The sequence below is a fragment of the Etheostoma cragini genome, chromosome 21, assembly GCF_013103735.1.
Source record: "Etheostoma cragini isolate CJK2018 chromosome 21, CSU_Ecrag_1.0, whole genome shotgun sequence".
Classification (NCBI taxonomy): Eukaryota; Metazoa; Chordata; class Actinopteri; order Perciformes; family Percidae; genus Etheostoma; species Etheostoma cragini.
The window spans coordinates 8,105,199-8,131,861 of NC_048427.1; the positions used below are offsets into that span (position 1 = coordinate 8,105,199).

At 41.9% G+C, this 26,663-nt stretch overlaps 1 protein-coding gene across 24 annotated transcripts in view; it reads left to right on the forward strand.

The window, feature by feature from the left end:
• Positions 1-26,663, forward strand: part of tcf7l2 (transcription factor 7 like 2) — an 88,626-nt gene that overhangs the window by 33,688 nt on the left and 28,275 nt on the right. For 16 of the 24 annotated variants that reach the window (XM_034859864.1, XM_034859863.1, XM_034859878.1 and 13 more), the window contains exon 5: positions 4,301-4,360. The exons of the other annotated variants lie outside the window; for them this stretch is intronic. In XM_034859864.1, the coding sequence (XP_034715755.1) occupies positions 4,301-4,360 (60 nt within the window). The remainder of the gene's footprint in view (positions 1-4,300; positions 4,361-26,663) is intronic. 24 annotated transcript variants of the gene reach the window in all.

Consider the following 26,663-nt stretch of genomic DNA (forward strand, 5'->3'; position numbering starts at 1 on the left):
AGTGGGATTGAATGTTTCCTTGGTTTGCATCATACCGTCTGTTGTACGTATAGAAAAGACAGATAACTGTGGACAGCATTGTGCTTGGCAATAATAACCCCACACGGACTCCTGCTGGTGTCACTCCATCAGTCAAGCCTCTTTTTTTTTTTTTTTTTTTACAAGAACATGTAGCCCTGCATGTTCCAGTATGTGATCTCCTTTTCAAAAAAATCGGTAAACAGTAGTTTTCTTTTTGTTTACTAATGCAAAGAAATTCTCAGGCACCTTGGTCTCTCCCTGGCTTTAGCGCTATCAGGCTGCATAAGCAGTGATAAGAAGCCATCGATTGACCTGCAAGATAACCGCAATCTGAAGCCCAAGTGACCCGGAGACCGTTGAAACAACAATAGAAAGACAGTGAGAGATAGAGGGTAAGATAACGATGGCTGTAGATAAAGTTGTTGGAAAGTTGTGGCTAAAGAGAAGGATAGAAGAGAGATCGACAGGGACAGAGATGCAGACAGACAGTCTCATTTCTGTCTGGAAGGCTCAGTCGAGGTGGATCAGCCGAGCAAAGAGGAAGTGACCTCACGCAGGCTGTTCTTTCTGAGGGCACGTTGTATGCCCCTGTTTACCATGCTCTCAAAGGGGGTCACGCAGGACCCTTTGAAGTGCTTGACCACCCCGCAGGCAGCCTCAAAATCCGCCGCTGCTGAACTTTTAGGCCATTGGCTGAAAGTTATTCAATATTTATCCACCTATTGATGTGTGTTTTTTGAGAGAGACTCCCAAGAAACATTTGTATGCTCCTGAGGGAAAGATCATGAACAGTCCTTGCTTTGTTAACGTGCCTTTTTATTGTGATGTTTTAATTTGACATTGCATTGTAGACTTAAAGAGACTTTGTGGATATTTAACAGGAAGTAGCTTAAAGCTGGTGGCCAAATCTAGAAAGTAGTGTCTGTCTTTGTGTGTGTGTGTGTGTGTGTGTTTGTTTTCTTTTACCACTTTTACACTTAGACAGTGATTATTGCTTTAACCCAGTAACACATTACGTACCATACCAGCTTGTTTTGTAAGTCCATTACTTTAAGTGTGCATGTTTTAATATCATCATCAAAAGTGCAGTAAAGGTCTCAGCAGGTGTCCAAGCTGAAGTTGGCAATGTCATGACATTATTTGGCTGAAAAGTATTAAACTAACTAATCTCAGTCACGCTATCAAACATTTCCTAGAATATAGATAACAAAACAGCACCTCTACAATGATATATATATATATATATATATAATATATATATAAAGCATTTCAAACATTCTTCTTATTGAATCATGTTTCTGAACTTTCACAATTCTGTGAATTGGGGCAGAAACATGCAAATGTTAAGGGCATACACACACAAACTACTTTCCTGACATTCACGTGCATACACACATACACACACGCACACACAGCCTTAGAGTCTAGAGCCTAGCCCTGGTCAAACAATGTCTGTATTGTTTTGTGGGCTTTCACTGGCAGCAGGGGACGGCTGGAGTGTTAACCATTTCCCAACTGCGCCTCCCTGTGTGTTATTGTGCATGTGTGTGTGTATGTGTATGTGTGTCAGAGGTAGTGAAGCATGGGCACAGGGATGAAGAAAGGGGGGGCACTAGCTCCAAGTGTATGGTAATTAGTGTGGAGGAAGTGATGGAATCTGGCCATTTTTATGGCCTGCAAGACCTCCCACCTGAGCCTTTACAACTACTGAACATGCTTATTCCATTCCCATTCAGTCTTGTTTCTCTAAGGAATGTGTACTGGATAGAGGCTGTGTGAAAAGAGCTGGGTTGTTTTTGATATTATTAAACAAACTAACACCGAGCATTTAGAAAAGGCATTCAACAATGACTCTTTAGATACCAACAATGGGACTAACCCAAAGGAATAGATGGGCATTCGACTGCTACTCTAGGTTTGTGTTAGAAAAGGTAGAGCCAGGATCACATTCACCTTCCATGACCGCGTCTCTGTCCATTTTTAGAGGAATAGGGATAAAGGGGGCTTCCTGTGGTCTGAATGGGCCATGCACCTGGGCAAGGCAGACAATTACCCAGAACTCTGGGATGCCTGGCCTCCTCAGCTGTTAATGAGCGACCCTGTGGTCAACGGGCACCACCCACACACACAGACACTGCGTCTATAGACTTAACCTAGAAGTCTTTTTCTATCCTGACTTATACCAACCTTAAACTGCACTTTCCCTCTGCATGTTAAGCCTATTTCCCAATAACCTCTCCCCCGCTTTTGTCTTCTTTCTCTGTGCATCCATCCACACTTAACCTTTGCTGCAACAGAAAGCTCATATCGCACACATGTAGTTATTGTGATGGTCACTTTTGACTGTAGGATTAATAATTTGACACATTCCCATAAATAATTTCTCAGTTTATTAACTCAGTTGATAGAACTGGGCAATATATACAGTATATATATGTGTATATCTATATACATATATCGCCCAGTTCTTTTGGGCACACAACCAGATCTCTGATAGAGACCATTGTGCCTGTCAGCTGTCCCTCACTGTCTTCTACAAACAAGACAGTGGTTCAAGGGGTCACACTTACATCATTGGCTCGGTGCAAAAATGCGAGGCCGTCGAGACGTAGCGTCAGGCCCGGGAGCTGTGACAATGAAAATGAGAGCACCTCATTCATTGTATCTGTCCAGCAGTCTGGACGGCCGCTTGTTCCCACAGACAATCCACTCAGTGTTGGCTTAGTCAGCAACAAAACCACAACATTGACTGAAGAGTCTTCTCCTTACTTTATGGACAGTACACCTAAACATTTGAAAGTAAAGGTACCTGATACATTGCCATGAGGGGCTTTTGGATTAGTGGTAGGGGCCAACTGACCAGAATCCCAAATTTAAAACATTTATTTATATATTGAATGTGCGAAGAACATTGTTAAGGAGCCTCTCCATTACATTTTATCGTAGGAAATGTGAACAGCAGCTTTTTGTGTTGTCTCTGAGTGTTTCTGTGTGGGTGTGAATAGCTCTAGGACCATTGTCGTCTATTTTCCCTGCTCTGGTATTTGACCGTTGAATAACCCCTGTGAACTTAAGCTACCCCAGGGAATGTGTGACTCTCTATTGGACATGCACATTTAAAAGTATAATATATATTTGTGTGTGTGTGTGTGTGTGTGTATGTGTGTGTGTGTGTGTGTGTGTGTGTGTGTGTGACACCAATAACCACAGTGTTCACTGTCTAGCTGTTAAGTAAAGTTATCTAGCTGGCCCCAGGGTCAAGCACAAGTACAAATAGAATTGAGTGATCTAGCTGCACAGTAGCTTTTAGTTATTGGAGCCCCCCTGTAAACTAAAGGTCCTGTTGCTTTTCTCTGCATGTTCTGAGACTTCCACTAGCATGCCCTTTCTTCCTTCAATAACTCCCTTTCTCTATTTTCTTTCTCGTCCTTCCCTGTCCTTTTCCTCTGTCGTCTCCTGACATATCTCTGAGACATGTGAGATCAGATTTTTTGCTCTTAGGAGCAGTATGTACAAATCTGCCAGGTAAATCTCTGAATGTCTTATCTTCTTAAGAAACTTATATTGGAACAGCTAGTAAAACTAGGCAGTTCACAAATTCAGATTTAGTGTACACAGTCATAAAAATAGTGGCCATGACTGCTCTGTGGAACCATAGTCAGCACACTTGCTGAGTGTCATTTACTTTAGAAGTGCACTTTTAACAGCTGTAAACTTAAGAAAAACCTGATCCCGGCACTCAGTTGAGATTACCTACTCCTCTGTATCAGATCATGGTTGAGAAAAACTGTGCCAAAACTGTCGATGCTGAGCAGATACAATGTTCTACGAAAGTGAAATATTGTTTTAACAACCAGCCAGCCAGTTGAAACAGCCATGTAACCAGTGCAGAGCCAGTGTTTTCCTATTCTTTCCATGTACGATTAGTAATAATGGGGCAGAACATGCACCCAGGAGAAAGCTGAGCCAGCAGAGACGAGGCAGTAGTTTAAATAACTAAAAAGCCGGGGGATGCATTATTTCCAGGGAGAAAACGTTTCTTTTGCATAAAACTTGGCCAGCTAGGATTGTGTGTGTGTGTGTGTGTGTGTGTGTGTGTGTGTGTGTGTGTGTGTGTGTGTGTGTGTGTGTGTGTGTGTGTGTGTGTGTGTGTGTGTGTGTGTGTGTGTGTGTGTGTGTGTGTGTGTGTGTGTGTGCGTGTGCGAAAGAGAGGCAGCGAACAAGAGATGGAGAGCTGATATAATTGTGTGACTTGGGAACATCCATCTTTGCCTTTCAGGGGCCCTTCTGCTGGGAATTCCCCGGACAGTCAGATCTGAGCCTTCACCAATTTCATTTGGTGAGAGACCTTTGAATTCCAAAAATATCTTGTTGGATTTTTTTGGCTGATTCCACACGCAAATTAACAACTGATAATTGATGATTTTAAAACAAAAATAATGAATGAATAACCTAAATTCTGGTGATGATGATAATAATAATCATGCTGTGTTGTGCTTTGTGCTATAATTCAGTGCTGCTGCTTTGTTGCTGGTGTGCTTTTTAATGTCTGAAATGTCAATCCAGGTGATGGGATATTGGTGCGGGAGGGATATTTTGGAGGGTATATGCCTCACGCATTTAAAGTGCTTACTTAAAGAGATATTTTGCAGATTTAAAACCAGCCGTGTCATCTTTTTTGGGGGGAAGTGTGTTTAAATACAGTGCTTAGCTTCTCTCTGTCGCGCCAGCAAGGAGAGCAGCAGAGGTCTGCTGAGATCCGCCGGATGACGCAACACGAGTCACAGAGGTTCGTCGAGATCGGCGCTACGGAGAGAAGCCAAAACCCCATTCATCTAAACACACTGTCCACAAAAAAAGATTACACAGAGATGGTTTTAAATCGGCAAAGTATCCCTTTCAAAACCAAGCAGAGACGGCTTTCAAGCTTTACGGGGTAGTCAAGGTTTTTCTTGTTTTTCTTTGTTTCGCTTTTAACTCATTTCTGTGTGTTAAGGATTCTGTTTGCCTTATTTATTTGTCTCATTACTAACTCGTCTCAGCTTCTGGATTGTTAGCTTTTGGGTTCATTGTGGATTTAATATCAAATTAGCCTACAATCCACCAGCAGCAAAAGGCAGTCTTTCTGCGGTTTGTATTTCTTTGAGAAGCTGTTTTATGGATGTAATCACACACTGTTCACATCCAATGGTTGAAGATGTGACGTAACAGTGCATGTCCTCTAATTTAAAATAGCTCGGTTTCCTCTGTCAATGTCTTGTAACACTTAAAAAAGAAAAGAAAAGAATCCATGGAATGCAAGCTGTAAGTGAAGAGGAATGTAAATGTAAAGTTATTTAATTTTTTTATTTAAAGATTATTTTTTTGGGTGGCATTTTAAGCCTTTATTTATATAGGACAGCTAAAGAAAGAGGAGAAAGGGGGAATGGCATGCAAAAAAACAGAGTCAAACCTGCGGCACTGCATCCAGGAGTAAACCTCTATATAAGGGTGCCTGCTCTACCAGATGAGCTACCCAGGAGCCTGTAAAGTTAGTCTTGATTTGACTGCAGAGCTGACATGCTGAGGACATCAATAAGCCTTGTTTTGGTTTGCTTCAGTTAGGCTGTGTGAAGCTGGATAGACGCTGACATGATGAAGCCCTAAGGATAACTAATTAATCCCCTCTGAGGCGACCATGGCTCGGTGGATTGCCTAGTTGAATTGTTTGACTAATCAATTGCTTGTTGATTTTGCTAACTCCTCAGGGCCTTCGTTGCCAGTAAATAACACAATTCTAAAAAAAAAAGAAAGAAAGAAGGTAAATCATGTTTCATTGTGCAAATAGCTATTAATATGATTGTTCAGTCTACTAGGATTTAAAAAAACAAACAAAAAAACATTCACCTCACCATGTCAACTTGCTGCCTGCCTCCCCTTCCCTTTCTTATACAAGCTCCTTTGCTAGAACTTGTTTGACAAGGTCTGGCAGGATCACCGTTGGGTGTGCCGGTCTTTCTGTGTGTGTTCGTGTCTTACAAACACACCTTTGTCTACACCAGTGCATATGTAGTATCACTGCATCTAAGGTGTGACTTGAGTTTTAGATGACAGGACGTCAGCTATGTTATAACTTTCACATGCATACAACATGAACTCATTTAACCCACACACCTGAAGGCTTTTAGAGAGATGTGGTAACCATGGGTTGGTCTTAGTTAATGTGCACAAACAACTAGGGTCAAGGTTCAACAATGTTATTGATAAATAATCTAGTTTATGCTGAACTGCTCTTAACAGACCCAACAGTCGCATGCACTCAGCTTTGACAATTTCCCCAGATTCCCCGGCTGCTTTCTGCGGTCATCCTCGCGAGCGACGACAGACTCGGCAGCTCCCCACGCTACTGTATTAACACTGGAGGCCGTTTCACAGGGAAACTTGTTTTGACAGAACTCCAGGTGTCTCATTGTTAGGGCTGGCATGGTTCAACAGATTTACCAATTAGCACTGGGCTGAGGGCACAGGAAGAGTGGGAGTGGAGAAAAGGGAAGAGAAGAAATGTAACTGGGGGAGGAGGAGGAGGGAGAATGGATGAGGCAGATTTGGCCACAGTGATGAAATGGAGTTTTGAGTGAGAGGTGCTGGTAGGGGAAGGTGTGGAGGGGAGGGGATGGGGGTTGTGACCATACGGAGGCAGGCTGGAGTAAGATGATCCGTGACCTCGTTTCCCCCCCCCCCCCCCACCAGCAGCAGTGTGGAAGGGGCTGAAGTTTCAGCTGAGCCACAATGAGGAGGGGAACTTCGTTGAAGAAGGAGAAGGGGGCAGGCGGGCGGGCAGCTGAGGAAAACACTGTTAATGCATTGCAACTTTTTTGTTCTCCACACACAGCTTATCTCACTTGAACGTCTTGGGCTGTTTTTCTCAATTTAGGTACAAACTGAACTAACCAGATTTTAGGTCATGACTCTGACATTTGGTTCTATTGTTATGCACTGCTACCACACACCCATCTGCAGGAGCACTGGTTTGTTTTTGCTGTAAGTCCCCCTTGGCTTGCTGTTCTCACTCTGGTATGAGGCAGAATTGTGCGGGATTAAACACAATGTTATTACTCTCACTAACCCTCTTTGTTATTCCTCAGAAATGTCTGCTCCTTTTTCCAGGAAGTCTGGAAGTGAACTTTTGAGAACAGGGTGAAGTGAATATCCCATGGGTGTCCTGTAGAATTTAGAGGAGTTTCTTTTTTTCTCATAAGTGTTATGACACTAAGACATGCGCATTGTGGCATGCATGCGCTGTAGGTACATAAGTACCATGATAATGTCGCCCTTTGTTCAGTCAAAAAAAAGAGTCCTGAAAAATGTATGACTAGTGAGGGTGTGTTTGCAATAATGTGCTTCATTCAAACTGACAACCTTTCTGAAGTTAAGAAAAGTTTCACTCTTTAGAGAGGACGCTTTTTTGTGTGTGTATATGTATTTGAGCCGACCAATCACAACAAAGGAAAGTCAAGCTTTCTCTACATAGGAGATGTCAGTTTACTACAACAACCAGACTAAATCTGTGGTAGAAGAGGAGTTGGGGGGGGTGTAGCTGTTTGTCTGCAGTGCATGGGATGTCTTGTTTGAGTCACTTTTCAACATCAAGGAAATAAGTAATGCTCAAGTCAGCTAGTCTTTAGAGAAACTAGTGACATGGGTTCACAATTCTGTCAGTGTTTAATACAGGACTTTTAGCTTTTAAGTTTCTAATAGTCAAAGTCACATCTTTTAGTAGTTTCCTGGAGAACTCTTGTGCATTGACATGCCATAATAAAGCCGTAAGGAATAAACCGCGTGGATGTGATGTACCTAAATGGTCCAAACGCTTCTATTTTAATATCATTGGGCAGGAATACATTCAGTAGCACTGGGAACGCTTTTTAAATAAATATTTAGGCTTTGACACTTGTACACTTGTAGCCTAAATATACTGTACACTACACTAAATAAGTGCTGATACTGATATCTTGTTGTATCCCAGGGTAGTGCTGAGATAAAGTAAGACATTAGTATTTAAGAATTCAGCCATTCCTAAGAAGCACGTGTACTTCAAAAGCAATCAATCAATAATCAGAAAAGCTATGAAACTACAAAAGGTGTTTCAGAGATGCACCAAACAAGCTATTGCTGCGTCTTTTAGTTATTAGCTCCAGATCACTGTGGGTCTCATGAATCTCTCTGGTTTTATAACGACTCAGCTTTGAGCAATCCCACAATTGCTGTGGCGACCGTCTGTTGTATTCGTATGATTGAGAGTGATAGAGACAGCTTTTTGGACAGGGAGAGAAGATGGGGACTCGAGTGGGGAAAGATAGGGGAGAATATGAAACCCACCCAAATTCCCCAAAGAACAATTTACAGTTATGGATGAATACACTGTCACAGTCAAATTTGAACTCTGTGGATGTATGTGTTGAATACAGTGGAATGCTGAGTGATTCCAGAGAGCACTTAAGCCGCCTTGAATTCAGTTTTCTGTTCCCACCCACGTTATAACAGGAGAGGGGCTTTTCTTTGGAGTTTACAAGGGTAAACACCGGGAATCTGCTTTCTGAGTCATTTAGCATCATCCTCTTTCACCTTCCTCATATATTCTAAACAGTGTTTTCAGGTTTGTCGGGCTAGCCTGAGTGAGAATAACCCCCCAATTTATTTGATTTTGTTCCTCTTGGCAGTTCCACTGAAGACCTATCTGAACTTTTCTTGGATTTGTTTGGCTCCGGTTTTGATGTGCGTGTTGTTATTTTTTTCTTCTCTCTCTTCCAAGTGTGTGTTGTTGACGGTATCTGAGTGCCAGGCCTTGCTTTTGTATCGGCCCAGGGAAGGAATTTGATGTGAGACTTATTTTCCTACCCAGTCAGTTTCTTTGAGCATTTTCCCCGCGCTCCTTTTTTTGTTTTTTGTTTTGTTTTTTCTAATAGTCCTGGAAGTTTGGGACACTTCTATGAGGCAGGTGACGCTGTGATTTGCTTGCTCTCGTATACCTGTGCAGGTGTGCACAGGCTTTTGTATTTATTTATCCAGCTTTTCCTAAAAGATGTACTCTAATTGAGTGGCCTGGTAAAACGTCACTGAAAGCAGTTGTGTGATAGCAGGAGTGAAGTGTGATGGGGTGAAAAGGAGACCCAGATTCCATGAGATTAGGGAGGATCATCATACTAGACGTTTTGGATGAAGGGAGAGATGGCTAAATCCTGACGGTATATGAGGTATTTCTCATGGGAGAGAATTCCAAACTAATGTGTCAGACCACTTTTTCCTCATCAGCGAGATGTGCTATAGCAATGGCCAGACGTCGCCTGTAAAAGATGCGGAGAATTGCATGCTGGGAAAAGAATAAACAAGCCTGTCACCAAAGTTGGAAAGAATCCTTAGTGCAGCGCCACTGTCAAAAAGCAGCTTCCATTTCATACATTATTAACATTACCTAAACGCATTATTTGTGTATTTATTCATTCATTTGTCTTGTTAACATCCTCCTGGAGTAAGATAAACAGCACGGCCAGTGTGGCTGTGTGACAGTTGTGTGTGAGATTTAAATAAAAAGCTCAGCAGCGTGATTGGAGCGAGACAGGAGCGGATTCTATGGACGCCAGACTTCCTCTCCAGGCTCATTAAGGGACAGTAAGGCGATGATGTCGAATCCGTGCGCACTTTACCGGCCTGCCTTTTTCTTTGAACAGCATCGCCCTCTTATCTGCAACATGCTCTGTTCCTCCATAACAAGACGCTCCCACTACTGTGCACACACATGCTCTGTCTGTCTCGCTTTCTCGCACACACACATTCTGCCTACATACACACTCTCCATACTTTAGCATTAGTTTGTGTAGACAGAAAACTCTTAAGTATGTGGCTTGTCCACAGAATTTTGGCAGCTTTTGTTGTATTTTCTCCTACGCTATCGAAAAAGCTTGGTACTTTTTTTTGTTCTTTTTCTTGCACAGACATCACAAATGGATATTTTAATTGGAACTTTTGGCACTGTCTCCATCTTGTGTTGGAATGGCAGACAAGTGAGTGGCTGGCGAGGCAGGGGCCGGGCTGATTGGTGTGTAGCGAGGCGTGCCTAAATCAACTGGCAGCATGAATAGCTCGCTTGATTCTCACTGGCATTCACTGGAATCCATTGCAGTTTTTTTTCAACAGGATTCTTTCTTTGGATAAAGTCTGGAATAACCAACAACGGAGAGAGAATACCTCGTGCTTCCTTGAACCGTGACTTCCTTTTTGTTTTGTTGGTGCAGTTTACTTGCCCTTATGCCAACCCACTTTTTGGGGCTTTTGTAATGTCACAATGAAATGGCTAACCCATGTCGTTGCTGTATTCCAGCCATGGATTCATTCACTTTGCAACCTCATCTGAAGGTTTTGAAATGTTAATGTCTTCATGATGATGTAAATAATCATAATGAATCATCATTGCACCCTTTATGTTTTTTATTTTACAGTCTACCAACTCAAAGCAAGGGGTACGCCTTTAGGGATTATTGAAGAATAACAAAAAAATGATGGAGTCAGCCCTGAAGATTATTTAAACTAAACTGCTTTTTGAAGTGACATTCAGTCTTTAGACTGTGGGCCTGAGTTGGTCATGACTGTGTTATGTGCCAAAGGTTTTTGAATGTCTTAAACTGTTGCAGGGACTTTAAGAAACCGTGATGTTATAGTAGGATATCTGTGTAGCTTTGAGTTTAAGCACGAGGACAACAGCAAATTAACTAAACGGAGATGATAAAATGTACTTACATATGAAAGAGGTAGAAACCTGGGTAAATGCTCAGTATGGTTATTTTTAATCTTTTTTTTCTGTGGATAATGAGCAATGCTCTTGATTATGCAATCATATAAATAAAGAAACAACAACTGCACCTATTCATTTGGCGATAACTCAGAGATATCTAGCAGTTTTCTCACAATTCCAAGTTTCATTAGAAGGGATTTTTAGGAAATGTCCACTTGCTGAATTTTTTGAAAATTTGAAAGTGAATAAATCACCAACCCCAGTGACATGTTGGGCTTGACTCCTGCTCCAGAGAAAGCTCACTCTGGCTCCACTTCAGCAACAAATGCAAACCACATGCTTGTGTTGCGCATCTGCATAAGTACACACCTGTTTAAACTGTGGGCAATCTTTTACCTCAAATAGTAAATTGAGGCACACTCACGCCAGAGGCAGAGCAGCTGTGGAGCCGGGTCAGGTTGGAGTCATTGTAATTCTCCTTGACATAATGTAGTCTGTGTGTGCGTGTGTAGGTTGGGTTGTGTGTCTTTATACTCACAAATACATATTCCTATTCTTTCTCTCCAAGCTGGTAGTCAGTGCTGTGTAATCACCTGGCTGTTTGCCACTGAGCCCCACTGGAGCAGAGACAGAAGTGGAAGTGTCTTACACAACTTAACGCAGCAGCCCATCTCAACCACCGGCCTAGAGTTTGTTCAGCTTTCGGTCTGGAAACAACATGGGATCTCTTGAGGCACAGGGGAGATTTCTAAAGATCGATGTATCAAAATGTACATATTTATATACATTCTTTAGAAAAAATAGGTTTGAAGTGTCTCCTCACTGCCATATAATACATTTATATACCACAGTTGGTGCTAACCTACCTATGTTGTTAGAATAAAACCCCAAGCAGAGTTATACCAAACTTACATAACAACTTAATCACTGTTGTCATGATGAAATTAGGGAAACTGACCATTACATGTTCCCAATGCTCAAGGTGGCATCCTCAAATTGCCCTTTTTGTCCCAAACCCACATTGGAGATTTGAAAAAAAGAAAAGTTTGGCATGTTTGCTTCATTTATCACAATTAATGAATACCTACAATCGTTGATCAGTTTTACATTGACTTATTGATTTATAGAGGAATTATTAATAAAAGTATGCACAGGTCTACTGGCCAAAAAATGTTGTGAAATGCTGCACCACTGCCACAGGGTAAGGGGCAGGTCTTTACTGACAGACACAGACTGGAACAGGGCCAGCCCATCAGAAACACGGATAAGCCACATGACAGATTTATAGCATTGGCATAAAGAACATCTCTCTGGTATGGGACTTGTCTTTGCTTTACCAACCACTGCGGTACTGATATCTGCACTAATACTGAGGGGCACCCGCTACCTGTGAGGATCAGGTCCAAGGTGCTCAGGCAAGCACATGGCACACGAGCTGCACGAGCACATACTGCAGAGTCAGTCTGCCTCTCCCTCCATTTTAATTGTTATATCTTCTCAGCCTTGATATGAGCAAAAAGGGAGGCCTCGGCAGAACCTGGCACATCAAAGGCTACCTCCCCTAGTCTAACAAGTTGCCTGTCTCTATGGAGCAGCGCAGACTTCGGAGAGCCAGAAAAGGGGATTTGAGAGGTGGTGTGGATTCCCGACTGGAATGAGTTTGATGGGCTAATTGTAGCCCCCAGTGGACACAGGCACACATCACAGAGGGCCGGCAGAGCTGGAGCTGTGGATGAGGAGCAGCAGTTGCTGGAAAACACTCCTGCTAGCTTGCCCCTCCATCTCTGGATTTCTGCACATGGCTCTCTGGTGCCTTTGATTTCAGCATCCTGTCTTGAGCATATGGATGTCAGAAATATTCCCGACACATATCACTCTTTTTATCAACAGCTACCTTATTTATCGTGCTGCACATTACAGTTTTCTTTTCTTTGGCTATGTAAACCTGGCAACTCGTTTAAGCAGTCCTGCCCATTTTATGTTTTTCTAAAATGGAGCTGTAGTCACTTTCATAATCTCCATTGCAATTGACACTTTGTCCAGGCAATTGCACACATTTATGGTGCAAGTCCGCCAGGAATCCTTGACCTGAGTGCATGTTGGTTATTACATCAAATAAGCCTTTTGATTGCGCAAAAGCTAAAGCTCAACCAAAACACAATGCATAACAAAGTAATGTAATACACAGACAAACCCACAATCCTTGTGCCTTACTACAAACATTATTAACTGGCTTGACTGTAGTAGTGATCAAGGCTCTCCGCAGCTTTGAACAGTTCTCTTTTTCCCCCATCTGCATCAAAAAGAAATCAATAGCCAAGACTTTTGAGCGCATGTATCAGCTTTTTCTCCCATTGCACTCCCCTCCCTAATGCTAGTTTGGCAGTTGTACATTATGCCACAAGAGTAAAACACAGTTAAAAGGAGAAAGGCACAAGGAGATGACACCAGCAAGGAAGCGGCTCTTGTTGGGTAGGGCCCTGGCTAGGAGAAAATCAATGGAAGGGAGCACTTCCACACACGGAAATGGCACAATGGGAGGGAGCGAAGGGAGTAAAGATTTTTTTGTTTTTAACGGAAAAATGATGCATTTGTTTTATCTAGGGAGAGAAAAAGCAAAGACAAGGAGAGAGAAAAAAAACACTCTTCTAAACATCTTTTGAAAAAAAGCAAGTTCTTTGGTGAGGTTGAGTTGTGTGGTTAAGGTTTGTTTTATCCAACTGTGCGGAAGCGTGTGTAGCTGTCTTTCAGGTCTCTTTTTAGTTGAGGCAAAGAAAGACTACTCATGGCATGTTCAAGGGCACTCAGTGGACACGGAAGCCCTGCAGGAGGCGGAATTATGAATACAACATGAGTAAACAGACACCTACATATACTATTAAAATAGTAAGCCTAGTACTTTGCAAGAGAGCCTCCTGAGTAGTAATTTGAGCCGGTCTGGAGCAGTTCAACCTTACCCTTCTGAGGGTCATTGATAAAGACTTGAGAAAAATCAGCTCTAATTTGACTGTTAGTAAAATGATTTGCGCATTGACAGTAATGTATTCCTGTGTGCATTCCTCCAATACAACCATTTTAGTATTCAGTTTAGTGATAAAGGTTTTTTTTACACAGCAGCTGTGAACAAAGAATACAATAGCACACAAACTCGAAACACAATTCCAAGCCTGAGCCTTGAATGGCATTCAGGCTTCACTGTGACTGAGCGAAGCCATTCAGTGGGAGTACGCGGCAGTTAGAGAGATGGTATCAAGTTGCCTGCAGATGGAGGTCAGTGTGACTGGCACAGTTGGCACCTTGGCACAGCAGCAGTGTGCTGCAGCACTCAGCTCCGTAAAGGATGCGTTGACTGAAGGGGGACTGGGGAGCGAAGCGTTTTTCTCACTTCTTCTTTTTTTATTGTCTGCACTTCCTGTTTTGAAAGCCATTAAGGAGCAAATTTCCTCACAGCGAGAGGGGAGATGAAAAGGCCCGGTCTTTTGAAACATGTCCAAGCACAAATGTGAAAAAGAGGAGGAATGATAGCTATCTGTAAACATCTCTGTTGAGGGGTCGACGGAAAAGGAATTGTGAGGGAATGATACATTCATTTGCGTTTTCTTTTTTTTTCTTTTTTGATTTGCTGATGAAAGAGATGCTGCAGTTTTTTGTTCCAAGCCAGCTGTATTGCTCTATTCACAACCACACTAATATATCAGGGCAGGCTCACATAACTACGCAGCCACCACCCCCTTTCCCCCTTCCGAAAATGCTTTGTGACATCTGCATCCACACATGTCTGCATTCACTGTAGCCAGTGAGTATTTATAGACGAGTTGGTTTTGCCATCCATTGATCCCTTCAGGTTCTCTGATCGCAAAACTGTTCTTTTAAGTAGCTTTTATGTGGCATCATAAAGATGATCTCTATGTATTTCAACTGAGAGCACTCAAGGTTACCTGCAGAACCTGACCTGCTTAGGAAGACTTGATCAGGCCCATGGCTAATCTTTTTAACACCATTTAGTCATTTCTCCTGTCACAGCAGCCATTTCTGTTTAGTATCTGTTTGGTTGGCTTACACGGTATTTACACCAGTTTCCTCTCAGTTGCGCTTGTCTAGTTTCTTAAGAGTAGCAGTAGCTTGGTACTGCAGACTCTCCTCCTAATTCCTCTCCTCCCTCTTCTCCCTCCTCTTTCCCTCACTGCCCCCGAGCCTGGCCAGTCTGTGCCTCTTAATAAAACTGACAGGCTCTAATTGGGCTTAATTGCACCCTTCGGGCGTCGTCAAAAGGAGTGTTGCTAAACAAACTGCAGGGTCTGCAAGCAGGCCAGACAGTCTACGGCAGCACATTGGCCGCTGAGCTCATGCCTGCATGTATGTGTGCAAATTCGCCAAAGCTGTTGCATAAATGTGCAGTACGTGTGAGTGCATAATAGCACATTAGGAATATGCATGAGTAAGCATCAAATGTAATTGCGTGGGTGTATGTGCACTGAGGTTGGAGAGGGATGTAGCAAACCATTCATTCCTCACAGTGAGCCAACTGAACAAGAGCTCACAAGTCTGAGAATCTTATGCATTCAAGCAGGCGGGGTCAGCTGACTGTGAACCTCCATGCGCTCTCTGCCGCTAAATCAACACCGAGAGTAAAACAAAGTATGTCTGTGTCTTTGAAGACGTTTCTACAACTGTAGGTGTCAGAAAAGCCTTTTAAATCCTCGCTATTATGAAAAACCCCTACCAAACAAATCCCCCGTTTGCTTCAGCGGTATAAGCAAAAAGATGAAGTAGTGCTCCACATCCCAGTAGCACCACCTCCTGGTTAACGGACAACGGGCGACCATGATGCCGGCTCCCATTTGAACATGATCTAATTCAGTGAGGTGGGGCAGGCACTCTCCACATGGGCCTTTGCTGGGTCACTGAGCACAATCGATGGAGAGCTCCAGATGCTATTGAGTCATTGAAATGGCAAAGCCGTGTGTGTGTGTGTGTGTGTGTGTGTGTGTTTCCGTGTGTGTGATGGAGAGTATAAGGCTGTGGTGACCCCTAAAGCTGCGACCCGCAAGGAAAAAGGAGATAATCACATTGAGCACAGCGCTGTGCTAAAATTCTTCTGTCCATTTGTTTCCCCTTCTACCCTCTTCGCTATTTACTCATTAGAGCCTTTCACAGCCTGTTAGTCTTTTTGAAAAGTTTTTGGACTTCCAGTTTGTTTTGAAGGCATACAGCTTGATATGGAAAATGCCACAAAAAAAAGATGATTTTAGTTGTGTGCGGCGTGCGTGCAAGTTATGCAAGACACAGGAACGAGGCATCCACAAGCCCCATAAAGACTGGAAGGGCCTCATTTTAGTGGCCTGCTGCTGCTACAGTGCCTGCCTAGCCGACTCTGTCACCCCTTCTTTTAGAAAAATAGGCAGAGCACATAATTAAGATATTCTGGCCATGGTGGACTGAATATATAGACTGAAAATATAGAGGAGCAGACTAGTCAGCCTCAATCACAGCCTGTCGTTTAGTGTTTGACTGCAGACAGTGCCCAGACCTGAACAAGTGTGTGTATCAGGTTGTGTCTGTCTCTTTGTGTGTGTACGTGTGTTTGTCTGTCAGCAGTCTGAGCAGCATGCTATAAAAGGCTGGTGAGCCGAGCCATAGCCTCTCTGTGTGTCGGGGTCACAGTGAGCCAAACTGTTGTGAACACGTACACGTACTGTGTGTGTGTGTGTGTGTGTGTGTGTGTAATGCAAAGCGCTCCCTGACCCAAAGTTCCTTCCCCATTTTGTCTCTCTGTATTCATCCCAGTAGTAATATATAATCCTGCTGTCTGGGGCAATAGTGTGTATCTTAGAGGACACATCCTCCTGCTACTTGACTTTACGCCCAGCGCACACACACACACACACACACACACACTTTGCAACTCATGCCTCAGTTGTTTCAGTGCTTTGTCACTCTCTAATGATAACTATCCATCAATGGTAGGGGCGTTGCTCTTGGAAATGAAGATGGATTGAATTAGTGTTAAGTGCGCTGGCCACAGTATTGTGGCAGCAACCCGTAATTACACTGTCAGGACCATTGAACCCCCCGTCAACGAGACACTGAACTTAACACATTTGCACCAGTGTTGATTACAAGGTCTCTTAGTCGGACAGATTCACATCATGTAGTTCCTAATAGCAAGTGAAAGGCACAGTCATTTGCGGAGGATTAGTGCATTGTGGTGTTGTACGCAGCGGTTCCCCTGCAGTAACTACTGCAGTGATTTCACCAACCGGTGCAAATTTACCCATACTGTTAGAAAAATTAAAACAGCAAAAGCTTAATCCTGTTTCAAATAAATACACACAATTATCTTTGGAATTAGCCTGCAATAATATGCTGTAAGCATTACAAGAAATACAGGCAGTTTGGAGCTTGTGATAAAAAGAGATCCACATTATCAGTGCTGCATAAGATCTTGGATGGTGGTGTGTGTCCTGGATGTGTTACCTTTATGCATGCAGACAAAATGTTCAAGGGACTACTTTTCTGAACCACAGTGCTCGGCAGTGGATTTGCAGAGAAGCTAATGCACGGTTTACGGGGGATGTTCTCGCCATGAGACAGTGTTTTCAATCTATATGTGGTCTTTGGTTTTGGCACTTTGACATTGCACCTCAGTTAAAAAAGAAATATAAATGAAAAGTAAGTAACTTATGTTTTTCACAAAGTGAATTGTTTATGCTTTTGATTAATTAACAAAAAAATTGTAATATAAGAAAATGCTACCACAGTACCTTGCGTAAATACAGTGTTTAGCTCCATGGACTTGCACATTTTACAAACAAACCTTAGAAAAGTGTTTGGCTGGTAATTATCTCTCAGGTACAGTATGCGAGGAAAACACTGCTGTATTTGCAGTTATGAGCAACAAGACATCTTTGCTAATTCTGAATGGGAGCTGACATTACACCATTGGTCTTTTGAAGAAACACAGATAGCGTTTACAGTGTGGGATGGTGAAGGCGAGTAAAACAAGCATAAACAACCAAACTCCCCCCTCCACCGCCCGTTCCCTGTATCTCTCCCTCTCTGTGGGAAATTAAAATTGGGGTGAAGTGTTTGTTATTAAATACGTCCGGGGAAACTCCAGGAAATGGACTCAATTTTGTATAGAGGCGCATGACTCGGAGGATCTTAGCGAACCAATTAACCTCACCTCAGCTCATTAAAAACTCTCCTTTCATGGCCAGAAGCAGCGACTCATCTGCTAACACGGGACATGAAAGCACAAATTTGTCCATCCAAAACTCTTAAAAGTAATTGGAAAGGTAGATACGAAGGCCAGTAATCTAGTGACACAGCCTAACTCGAGTGAAGTGAAAAAAGAGGTGATTATTGAGGATGGATCCATCACGCAAATGATCTTGTATAAATGAATATTTAATCAATTTTGGAAGGGGAACAGTAGTTCTTAAAGTTCCTATGTGGGATTAAAACAATTTCACTTAAGGTCACCACATGGTTGAGGGGCAGTGCAACAGCAGCTGGAACAACAGAAACATCTCCCTCACACAATAGAGGTTAGATAATAGAGAAAGTTGTATCGTAATTATTATTCTTGTAAGATACATCTCTTTAGAAGCACATATCCTAAAACCCAAATATTCCTATTTTACCATAAAATGTATGTTTTGATTTTTCTTGTTTGCTTTGGTTGCATTTGTGAGCTTAGCTCAACACGTTCCATTGTTGCCGGGGGTTTTCTCTTTAAATCTCATTGAAAGTCCATTTGTGTCAGAACATTAATATTAGTCATATCTTAAGGATTACGTTGCAGTAATTGCATGTGCACCGTGCCCCGACTTTTTTTTTTCTACACATAAAACATTATTTCCAGGCTTTTGTTGAAACTATCTAATGGGTTAATGGGATTGAGAAGAAACCATTCAGCGGTTTCCATGCCAGCATGTGTGTATGTGTGTCTGCGTGTGCATTCACAAGTGCGTGTGCGTGTCTTGGCTCGCACTGTGCACACTCATCAAGCCACATGCAAACAACCAATCTTTGTCATCTGCATCAAAATAATTACAGTCAGATAAACACACCATTTGACCATTTTCACAGTGATCTAATCTGAAGCCGGGCTGTGAAAGCACAAGGGGGGAGATGATCAAATCCCAGCTTAACGGAACTGATCAGTACTGTGTGTTCAACGTTCAGCCGACAGCCGTGTTACAAAGACATCTCCTCGTCTTTCTCTGCATTTATCTCGCCCGCTAGGACCCTTCAGTTATTTCTGTTTAGAACAGAAATTAGGGTAAAACTTGTATCTCGTATTAATTTAGATTTTGACTGTGTGACCCATTTTTTGGGGGGGGGCTGTATACCATGTAGATTACATATGAGACAAAAGCAGCAAGCCATTTGTCTTTAGCGCAGGATGGCGAGGAACTGGGAGTGTATTGGTTACAGCCCTGTTGCCCCATGCGTTTCCATCTCCCTTTAGCTAGAAGGCAAACAGCATCCGAAATCTGATTAGCCTCCATTAAAAAGAGTGATATTTTCATCCCGCCGATTCTCGGCACTGCATCAGAGCATTTAGTCGCTTTAATGCCGGGAAAAGCCTGCTCTTTTGACAGATAGTAGATATTCTTAACATCACTTGTTTGGACATTTCTGTCTTTTGTGACATGGAATAAAAGACGGGCAAGAAAATAAAAAGCAACTAAATAATGTCAAAAGATCAGAAATCAATGGGCCGGAGGAACGTGATCCGCACGGCTCTGTGTGCGACCGACCCTCTTCCTCACCCCCCTCGCATTACGAGTGTCTTTCCACAGCCACTAAAGTTGCTTTTGTTCACTCTCGGAGATGTAACTCAAGCATGAGGAAGCCGTCTGACAATGTTTGGATATTGGCAAAAAATAGCCTTTTACTTAAGGTTACTGGCCAAGGTTTATTGAGTTACATGTTCATCAGTGATGGGAGGCACAAGAGTTGAGCCATGAGAGAGCTTCATTAATGTGTAGGTTTGTATTTCACATTTTGATGTAACAGTGATGTGGAGTAGCAGGAAATGATCAATGTGGATGTAATGGTAGTTTAGATGGAAGTTGTTTTTTATCTAACAGAGCAACATCTGATATATCCTGTGAAATACATATAAAATATTTTTGAATAAAGTTGCAAAAAAATCTCAGCATTGTAACATGCACTTTACTAGAAATGCATTTTAATCTATTTATTTGTTTAAAGGATGCAGTCTTAAATGTCTTGATACAAAGAGACTACAGGATTTGTTAGTAATAACCAGCATACATAGAAACTTTTTTAAATTAGTCTTTATATTCTTTAATGTCCTAAATATACATTCTTTATATATATATATATATATATATATATATATATATATATATATATATATAATTCTATTAACACAGGTGAATATCATTTAATTAGCACAAAAATCCTCTGACAATATTGCTGCAAGTCAAACAAATCGTAATAACACATCTTAAACTCAGTGTGTCTGTCAATTGCTGACACATGCTTATGTGAATATGAAATTTAAAGATTAGTAAATATAAAAAAAAAAAACACATGAAAAAGACACAGTTTTTCCTGTAAAGCATTTTTATTTCTTTAATCTGATAAAAGCTCCCCTTGTTCGGTAAGGATAGATGCCGCATTTATCATCGTCATCATAGTATTTTTGATAAAACTGTGGGTCACTGGCAGTCCACTTTATCGCCTCCTTTTCTACCTAAAGAAATGTAGGACTCCTTTTAAAACGATTTTTCCGGGTTACTCTAGAGGTTACAGTATAGGGTTTCAACTTCTGTGGGAGTTGTGATCTGTTCTAATGAGAAAAAGAAAATGCAGCACCACAATGCTTTGTGTCACCCACTGAGGCTGAGAGATAGACACAGGATTAAAAAAAAAAAGAAAGAAAAAAAAAAAACAATTTCTGGACATTTCTCGGAGATAAATTTAATTTCTTTGCTATTTGGAGGTCTTCTTTGAAAATGCAATTGTAATGAACACATTCAAAACTGGAGAATAGATTTACCCTCGGCTTCAAATAAGTCGGCGTTATCGGACTCTGTCATTCACTCCTTCCCATTTTCGAGCTGCTAATTGATGTTTTTGATGTCGGCGAGAAAATTGAAGAAAATGTCATGTGTGAACCGGCGCGGAAGTTAATAAGATTGACTTCGTTGACTGAATTCACAATGAGCGAAGGAGAGGCGTGTAATGGGGACTGCTGCGAATTCGCCCGTCCATCTGCCGAGGGATGAAATCGACACCTAGCACGAATGGGCCCGTAGAGGTCGATCTGGAGGGATGGAGCATTTGGGATGCCCATCCATCTAAAAAAAAATATGTATAGATATATACATATCTATATATATACTGTACATCTAAAATTTTTTGGCGTTTGGTTTTGTTTTCCCACTGATTGGAGTGCATAAGCAGCTGTTTTTCCAGAGGGCTCCTGCCCGGACCCGAGCCCAGCTTTTCGTCTGAGTCGTCTCCGAGGGCTGCCTCCTTCCTCGCTCCAAACAATACTCGTTCTTTATGCTGTTTTGAGTCTGAAAAGCTCCGAAGCTTTACAAAGGTTAGATTAAGATGTGGCTTAAAGATGCACCAATATCAGTTAGGGTCATTGCATATGCTTGGCCAATGTGTAACAGAGCCTGAACTTAAATCCCCTTAAATAAAAGGATCGAAGCACCACCGGGGTCGCTCCATCTTGAGCCATTTATCGGGAGCTGGCTGAAAGCCAGTCGTAGCCGCTTCATTTCTCATGTTCTTTCTCTTCAAGTAAATTTCAACTAATAATCAAATTACTAGTCAGAATTTGCCAATTTTTAATAAACATATATTTCATATAAAAGTATTTATTTGATAAGACACATTAACGTAAAGTGTGGGTTCTGCGTTTTTAATTGGGGTACGGATTAGTTGAGTTTGGTTCAGTGCTTCTGATTATTTTTCCTGGCCTAAAGGGGACTGAGCTAAACCCCTAATACGGCCAGTACCCCTAAGCGCTTTCTTTTTGAAGACACCAAAGAAAAGAAAAAAAAGTGGCCTCTGCTAGCGTTCGGCCCTCCGAGGATCGTGGATAAGGGACATTATTCTCAGAATAGGCAATTAATTCCGCTGGCAACGATCGGTTAGAGCTTCTTCCCCCACCGCCCCTCCAAATGCCCTCCTCTCCACCCTCCACTCGCCATTTGAAATGCTAACACAATAAAATATTTTTCTATTGGTCCGTGTCCCTCGGCTAAGTCACCCGCCGCGGGCAAAGAATTTCATCGACTGATGAGACCACAGGCATGCCCGATAAAAAGGTTAACTGTACGTGACATGCACTCCAAGTAGCCCGTGTTACCTTGAACTCTCAAGTTCTGTAACTTTTATTTGACTTTTTTATTGTTCGCGAGCCTGGGCTTGTTTGGCCGCCGAGTTGCCGTGTAACTGAAAAATGGGGATAATGTGAAAGTTTCTTTTTTTTTTTTATAAAGCAATTTCCTTGTTTTGATTGTGCTCTTCCCGCGCTGGCATTTTGGAGACGAGCTTCTATTGTCCGTTGATTATTTGACGGCGATTTTTTTTCATTAAAATAAAAATGGACTACAATCAAATGCACTGCCTTTCAGATGATAACACAGGACAGTTTTATCCATGTAATATACAGTTTTAGTACGATTGAGAAATTATTTTGTTGAACCGTGAAAATATTCCCCGTGAGCAAAAATGAAATTGATTAAAAAGAATAAACCATTTTTATTTGTACTGAATTATTATTCTGAAACAACCAAAACTGTTTGCTTTCATATACAGATTCCCTCTAAACACAGAGTATACATTTGGTATCCATTGTGTTCTATTTTAGAATAGCTTGGCTCTGCTGTGTGAGAATAAAGAACAATCCACTATGGCACATTTCTTCCACCATCAGGGATAGGGAAGATAGAGGGTGGGAGGAGGATTCCAGGCTGTTTTTAAATTGTTAGTAAAAGATATATGGGCACAGCACAGGTATGGATGCTGCAGTAACCCCATTCCCATCTTTCACAAACACACTTGTACGCACATACAGTGCACACACACACACACACACACACACACACACAATGCTGTGTGAGGACTGAGGCAGGTGGCTCCCCATGGCTGCAGCTTCATGACAACATGCCATTAGAAATAGCAGGCCTGTTGATCAATCCTGCCGACATGACAGCTTCGCCGCGAGGCCTGGCTCTTTGAGTGCCGACGCCGCGGCAGCTCCCTCTCCCGTTTCTCCCCACTAATTGGTGAAGGTTTCTCTTATATATGCTCGTGGCACAGGGCTTTTTTTCTCTTCCACCTCCTCCTTTTCTTCTTTTTCTCCCTCTTTTTGCTTTTTTAGCTTCCCTATCCCCATCCATACCCCCACCGCTGCCACCCATTTTTTTTTTATCTCTTTCTATCCCTCCCTATATATATATATATATATATATATATATATAATATATTTTTTTTTCATTTTAACATTGTCACTTTGGAAGTGATAACTTTGGATGAGATATTGCAAGTGGGTTGAGTAAAGGGATGTGTGTGCCGCGGGCACTGTTCGTTCTGTATTTTTCGCGGGACTATTGGAGCTGGGATTTGACATTGACTCTAGGCAATATGCATCAGCACCAGATACACAATGGGGATCATCCAGAAAAAAAATATTAAAACTTTGTCAGGTGAAATGAAGGAGAAACTAGACCTTTGATGCAATGGCATTTTTAATTGCATGGTTTATTTTGATAATTGAGGCATGGCTGCTAATAAAACTACGACTATAATTAAGTGACAATGTCATTTGCGTTGAAACTCATTCATTTATGTTGCTTTTTTTACAAACTGTGTAGCAGAATTCATATTTTTGTTTATTTGATTTATCACATAATCCCTTTCTTTCTCATCAAACAGAATTAAGTTGCAAAATGTCAAAGCAATTGTCAGGAGATGGGTGTGTATTGCTTGCTGACTTGTCACGGCACACAGGGCTGCGTTCTAATTCCACCAGCGTTTCGCCAGTGCATCACGCTTGAACGCCACCCACTCTGAATCTCTCCCAACTAAATAAATGAGGGGGGAGATAAGCACACATTAAATGTTTAACTGTCTCACATTTGTCATCTGTTTTACCCCTCTTAATTAAACAGACGCAGCTTAGCACTCCAAGTGCACACACAGATACACACACACACACGCACACACACACACACACACACACACACACACACACACACACACACACACACATACACGCACACACATACCCTGCCTGGGAGCATTGGAGCCTGAGCGCAAACACTGTCCTGCCGATGATTAATTTAGCCGTTCATTTTTCTTTCTTTTTTTTTTACTCAGTCCTGCTAAGTTAGCAGCTCAGCGGAGGGCGAACCTGAAATTCAGTTTCTCAGTCTTGCAGGGTGTCTTGTTGCAAATGGAGGAGGAAAAGATAGGTTGTTGTTTATTTTCTGTTTATTTATTTTTGTTTTTTCCCATAGTGGTTTAAGCTGGTAGAGTGGAAGCATTCTGTGGACTGGTTGTGTCTGCTTCAGTATATAATAGTGATACACTGCATGTTGATAACATTAACTACTACCTCCACCCAGTGGCACAAAATGAAAAAAAGGCAGCTGTGATTGGCAGCACATAGTATTTAATGTAGTGGGAAGACTTGCCTTAAGCAAAGAGGGGGATGTATTCACCAAACAATAGTAGTGCTATCTCCCTTTCTGCATTGTCTCTCTCATCGCCGACCTTATTACATGCCGTATTTGGCATGAAGAATCCCCTTCTTATCGACACTGAATTTTAATGCGTATACGCTTAGATGGCCACCATATTCTAGTAGTTGTTTTGACATGATATTGCATTTTCTGTGTGAGTGTTGGTTTATTATTTCTTGGTGAATCAGAAAGGAGATCTGTCTCCACCACTGTACACTTCTGTGCTCTCAACTTGCTGAATGTTGTGTAAAATGTGGTTCGGTTGAACATTGTGTGGCACCGGTGCTTTGCCGGGTTCTTGGGGCATCAGCAGACGTGGAAAGGGAGGAAAAAAAAAGGCAGTAGCCTGGGCCCAGGGTGAGTGGGAGAAGTGAGGAGAGTAGAATTGGGGGGTTCCTCTGAAGCCCCCCCTCCAGATCCGAGGAGCGGAGCGGGGATCAAAGTGGCTTGTTTTATGTGGTTGGTATGAGACTTTGAAGTCTCGGAGTCACCTACAGCACTCACTTCATCAAGTTCACTAGTGTCTTAATAGCAGATCAATAAGTTTCAAAGTCAGAGAGTTAATTTGATACTAGTGCTGATGTGATCACGCTGGGCCACAGAGCTGCCTGCTCTGCTCGCTCTCGTCTCTCTCTTCCCTTCTCTCCTCCTCACCTAGATTGGACCTGTTTTAGGCTCTCAACTCCAATTAAGCCGTGGTGGGATTCTGTGTTCGGTGCCTGTTTTCACAGACAGCCTCGTGTGAACACTTAATCAGTGTCTGTGCTCGTGTCACAACAATTAAAAGAGGATTTGTTTAATTAGAATTTAATATACAGCATTCCCCCCCCCAGCCATTTGAATTTTAGGATCTACATTTAAGGTACATATTTTTTTTACATTAGTAAAAGTATAAAGTCGTTATTTATTAATACTGTCTGTAATGCAGATGTTTCACTTTTTTTGATATTATGGGCAACAAATTATTTAATTTGTCTTTGATCAAAATAATAATTGTATTTATTAACAGATTCAAATTAATGCAATAAAAACTTGAATTTACTTTGATTAAATCCGGTTTGGCTCTCTAATTTCATTAAATGTATCATTCTTTGCTGCTGAATTGGATCATTTTTTATGTAGACATCTCACTTTGAGATCCTGTTAATATAAGTTCTAAATTGTAATAGCAAATTATGTGTATACCACTACACATTTAGAGAACATTTTAACATGAACTACATTTATTTGAAAATCGGAGATAGATCGAAATCTAATATTTTAAATGTGAGTGGCGCGCTGGATAACAATTACGGAAATGCCGACGGCTTTTGGAGATCGAAAGAATTAGGAAAACGGAGCGCTTTCTCATGCACGCTTTTCATTTTAGAAAAAGGCAGCACCATCTGTATTTGGTTCTGTGACACCAGTGAGTCGGTGAGGCTGGATCAGCACCTGGAGACAAAAGGCCAATTTAGTATGTTCATCTAAGGGTTGCTAATGGTATTAGGGAGCCGGCAGGGTGGTCGGCAGGGGCCCGGCGCTCCAAGGTGAGCTCGCAGCTTGACCCCTACACTCACACCAATTCACTGGGCTGCTGGCATTAGTGCCCCACATCTGCTATTTGTTTGTGTGACCCCTCCTCAGTGCTTTCCCCTTTATTTTATAGTGGTATGCTTTGGCGCAAAGAGACAATATGTTTTATTTTTACCCAATATAAGATTTTGAATGCGGCCGCTCCCCTCACGGAAATCATTGAACGGAGAAAACGAATCCGGTAATTGTGGAAAAAAAGACGGATGCTGCTTTTGAAGCTTGCCTCAAGAATTTCCAATATGTAAGAAAAGAGAAAAATGGTTTGCTTTTTTAAAATCGTGGAAAAGACACAATGATGCTTTGGGTACAGAGGTGTGAAGAAGATGGGATGTGATCTGCTTAATGTTTCAAGACAGGGACCGGTAGGACTGCTTTTGCTTTAAATATTTCAGATATGAGAGAGCTTTTATATTTATTAAAGCGTTCCAGAAATAATTTCCATGAGAAAAATTGGAATGACATACATCATTATGTAGAAGCAATCTAAAATTGTGCGTTGTGACATATGTGATGAAGGTTTGGAAAATTGTGCAGAGAGCCGTATTTAACTGAGC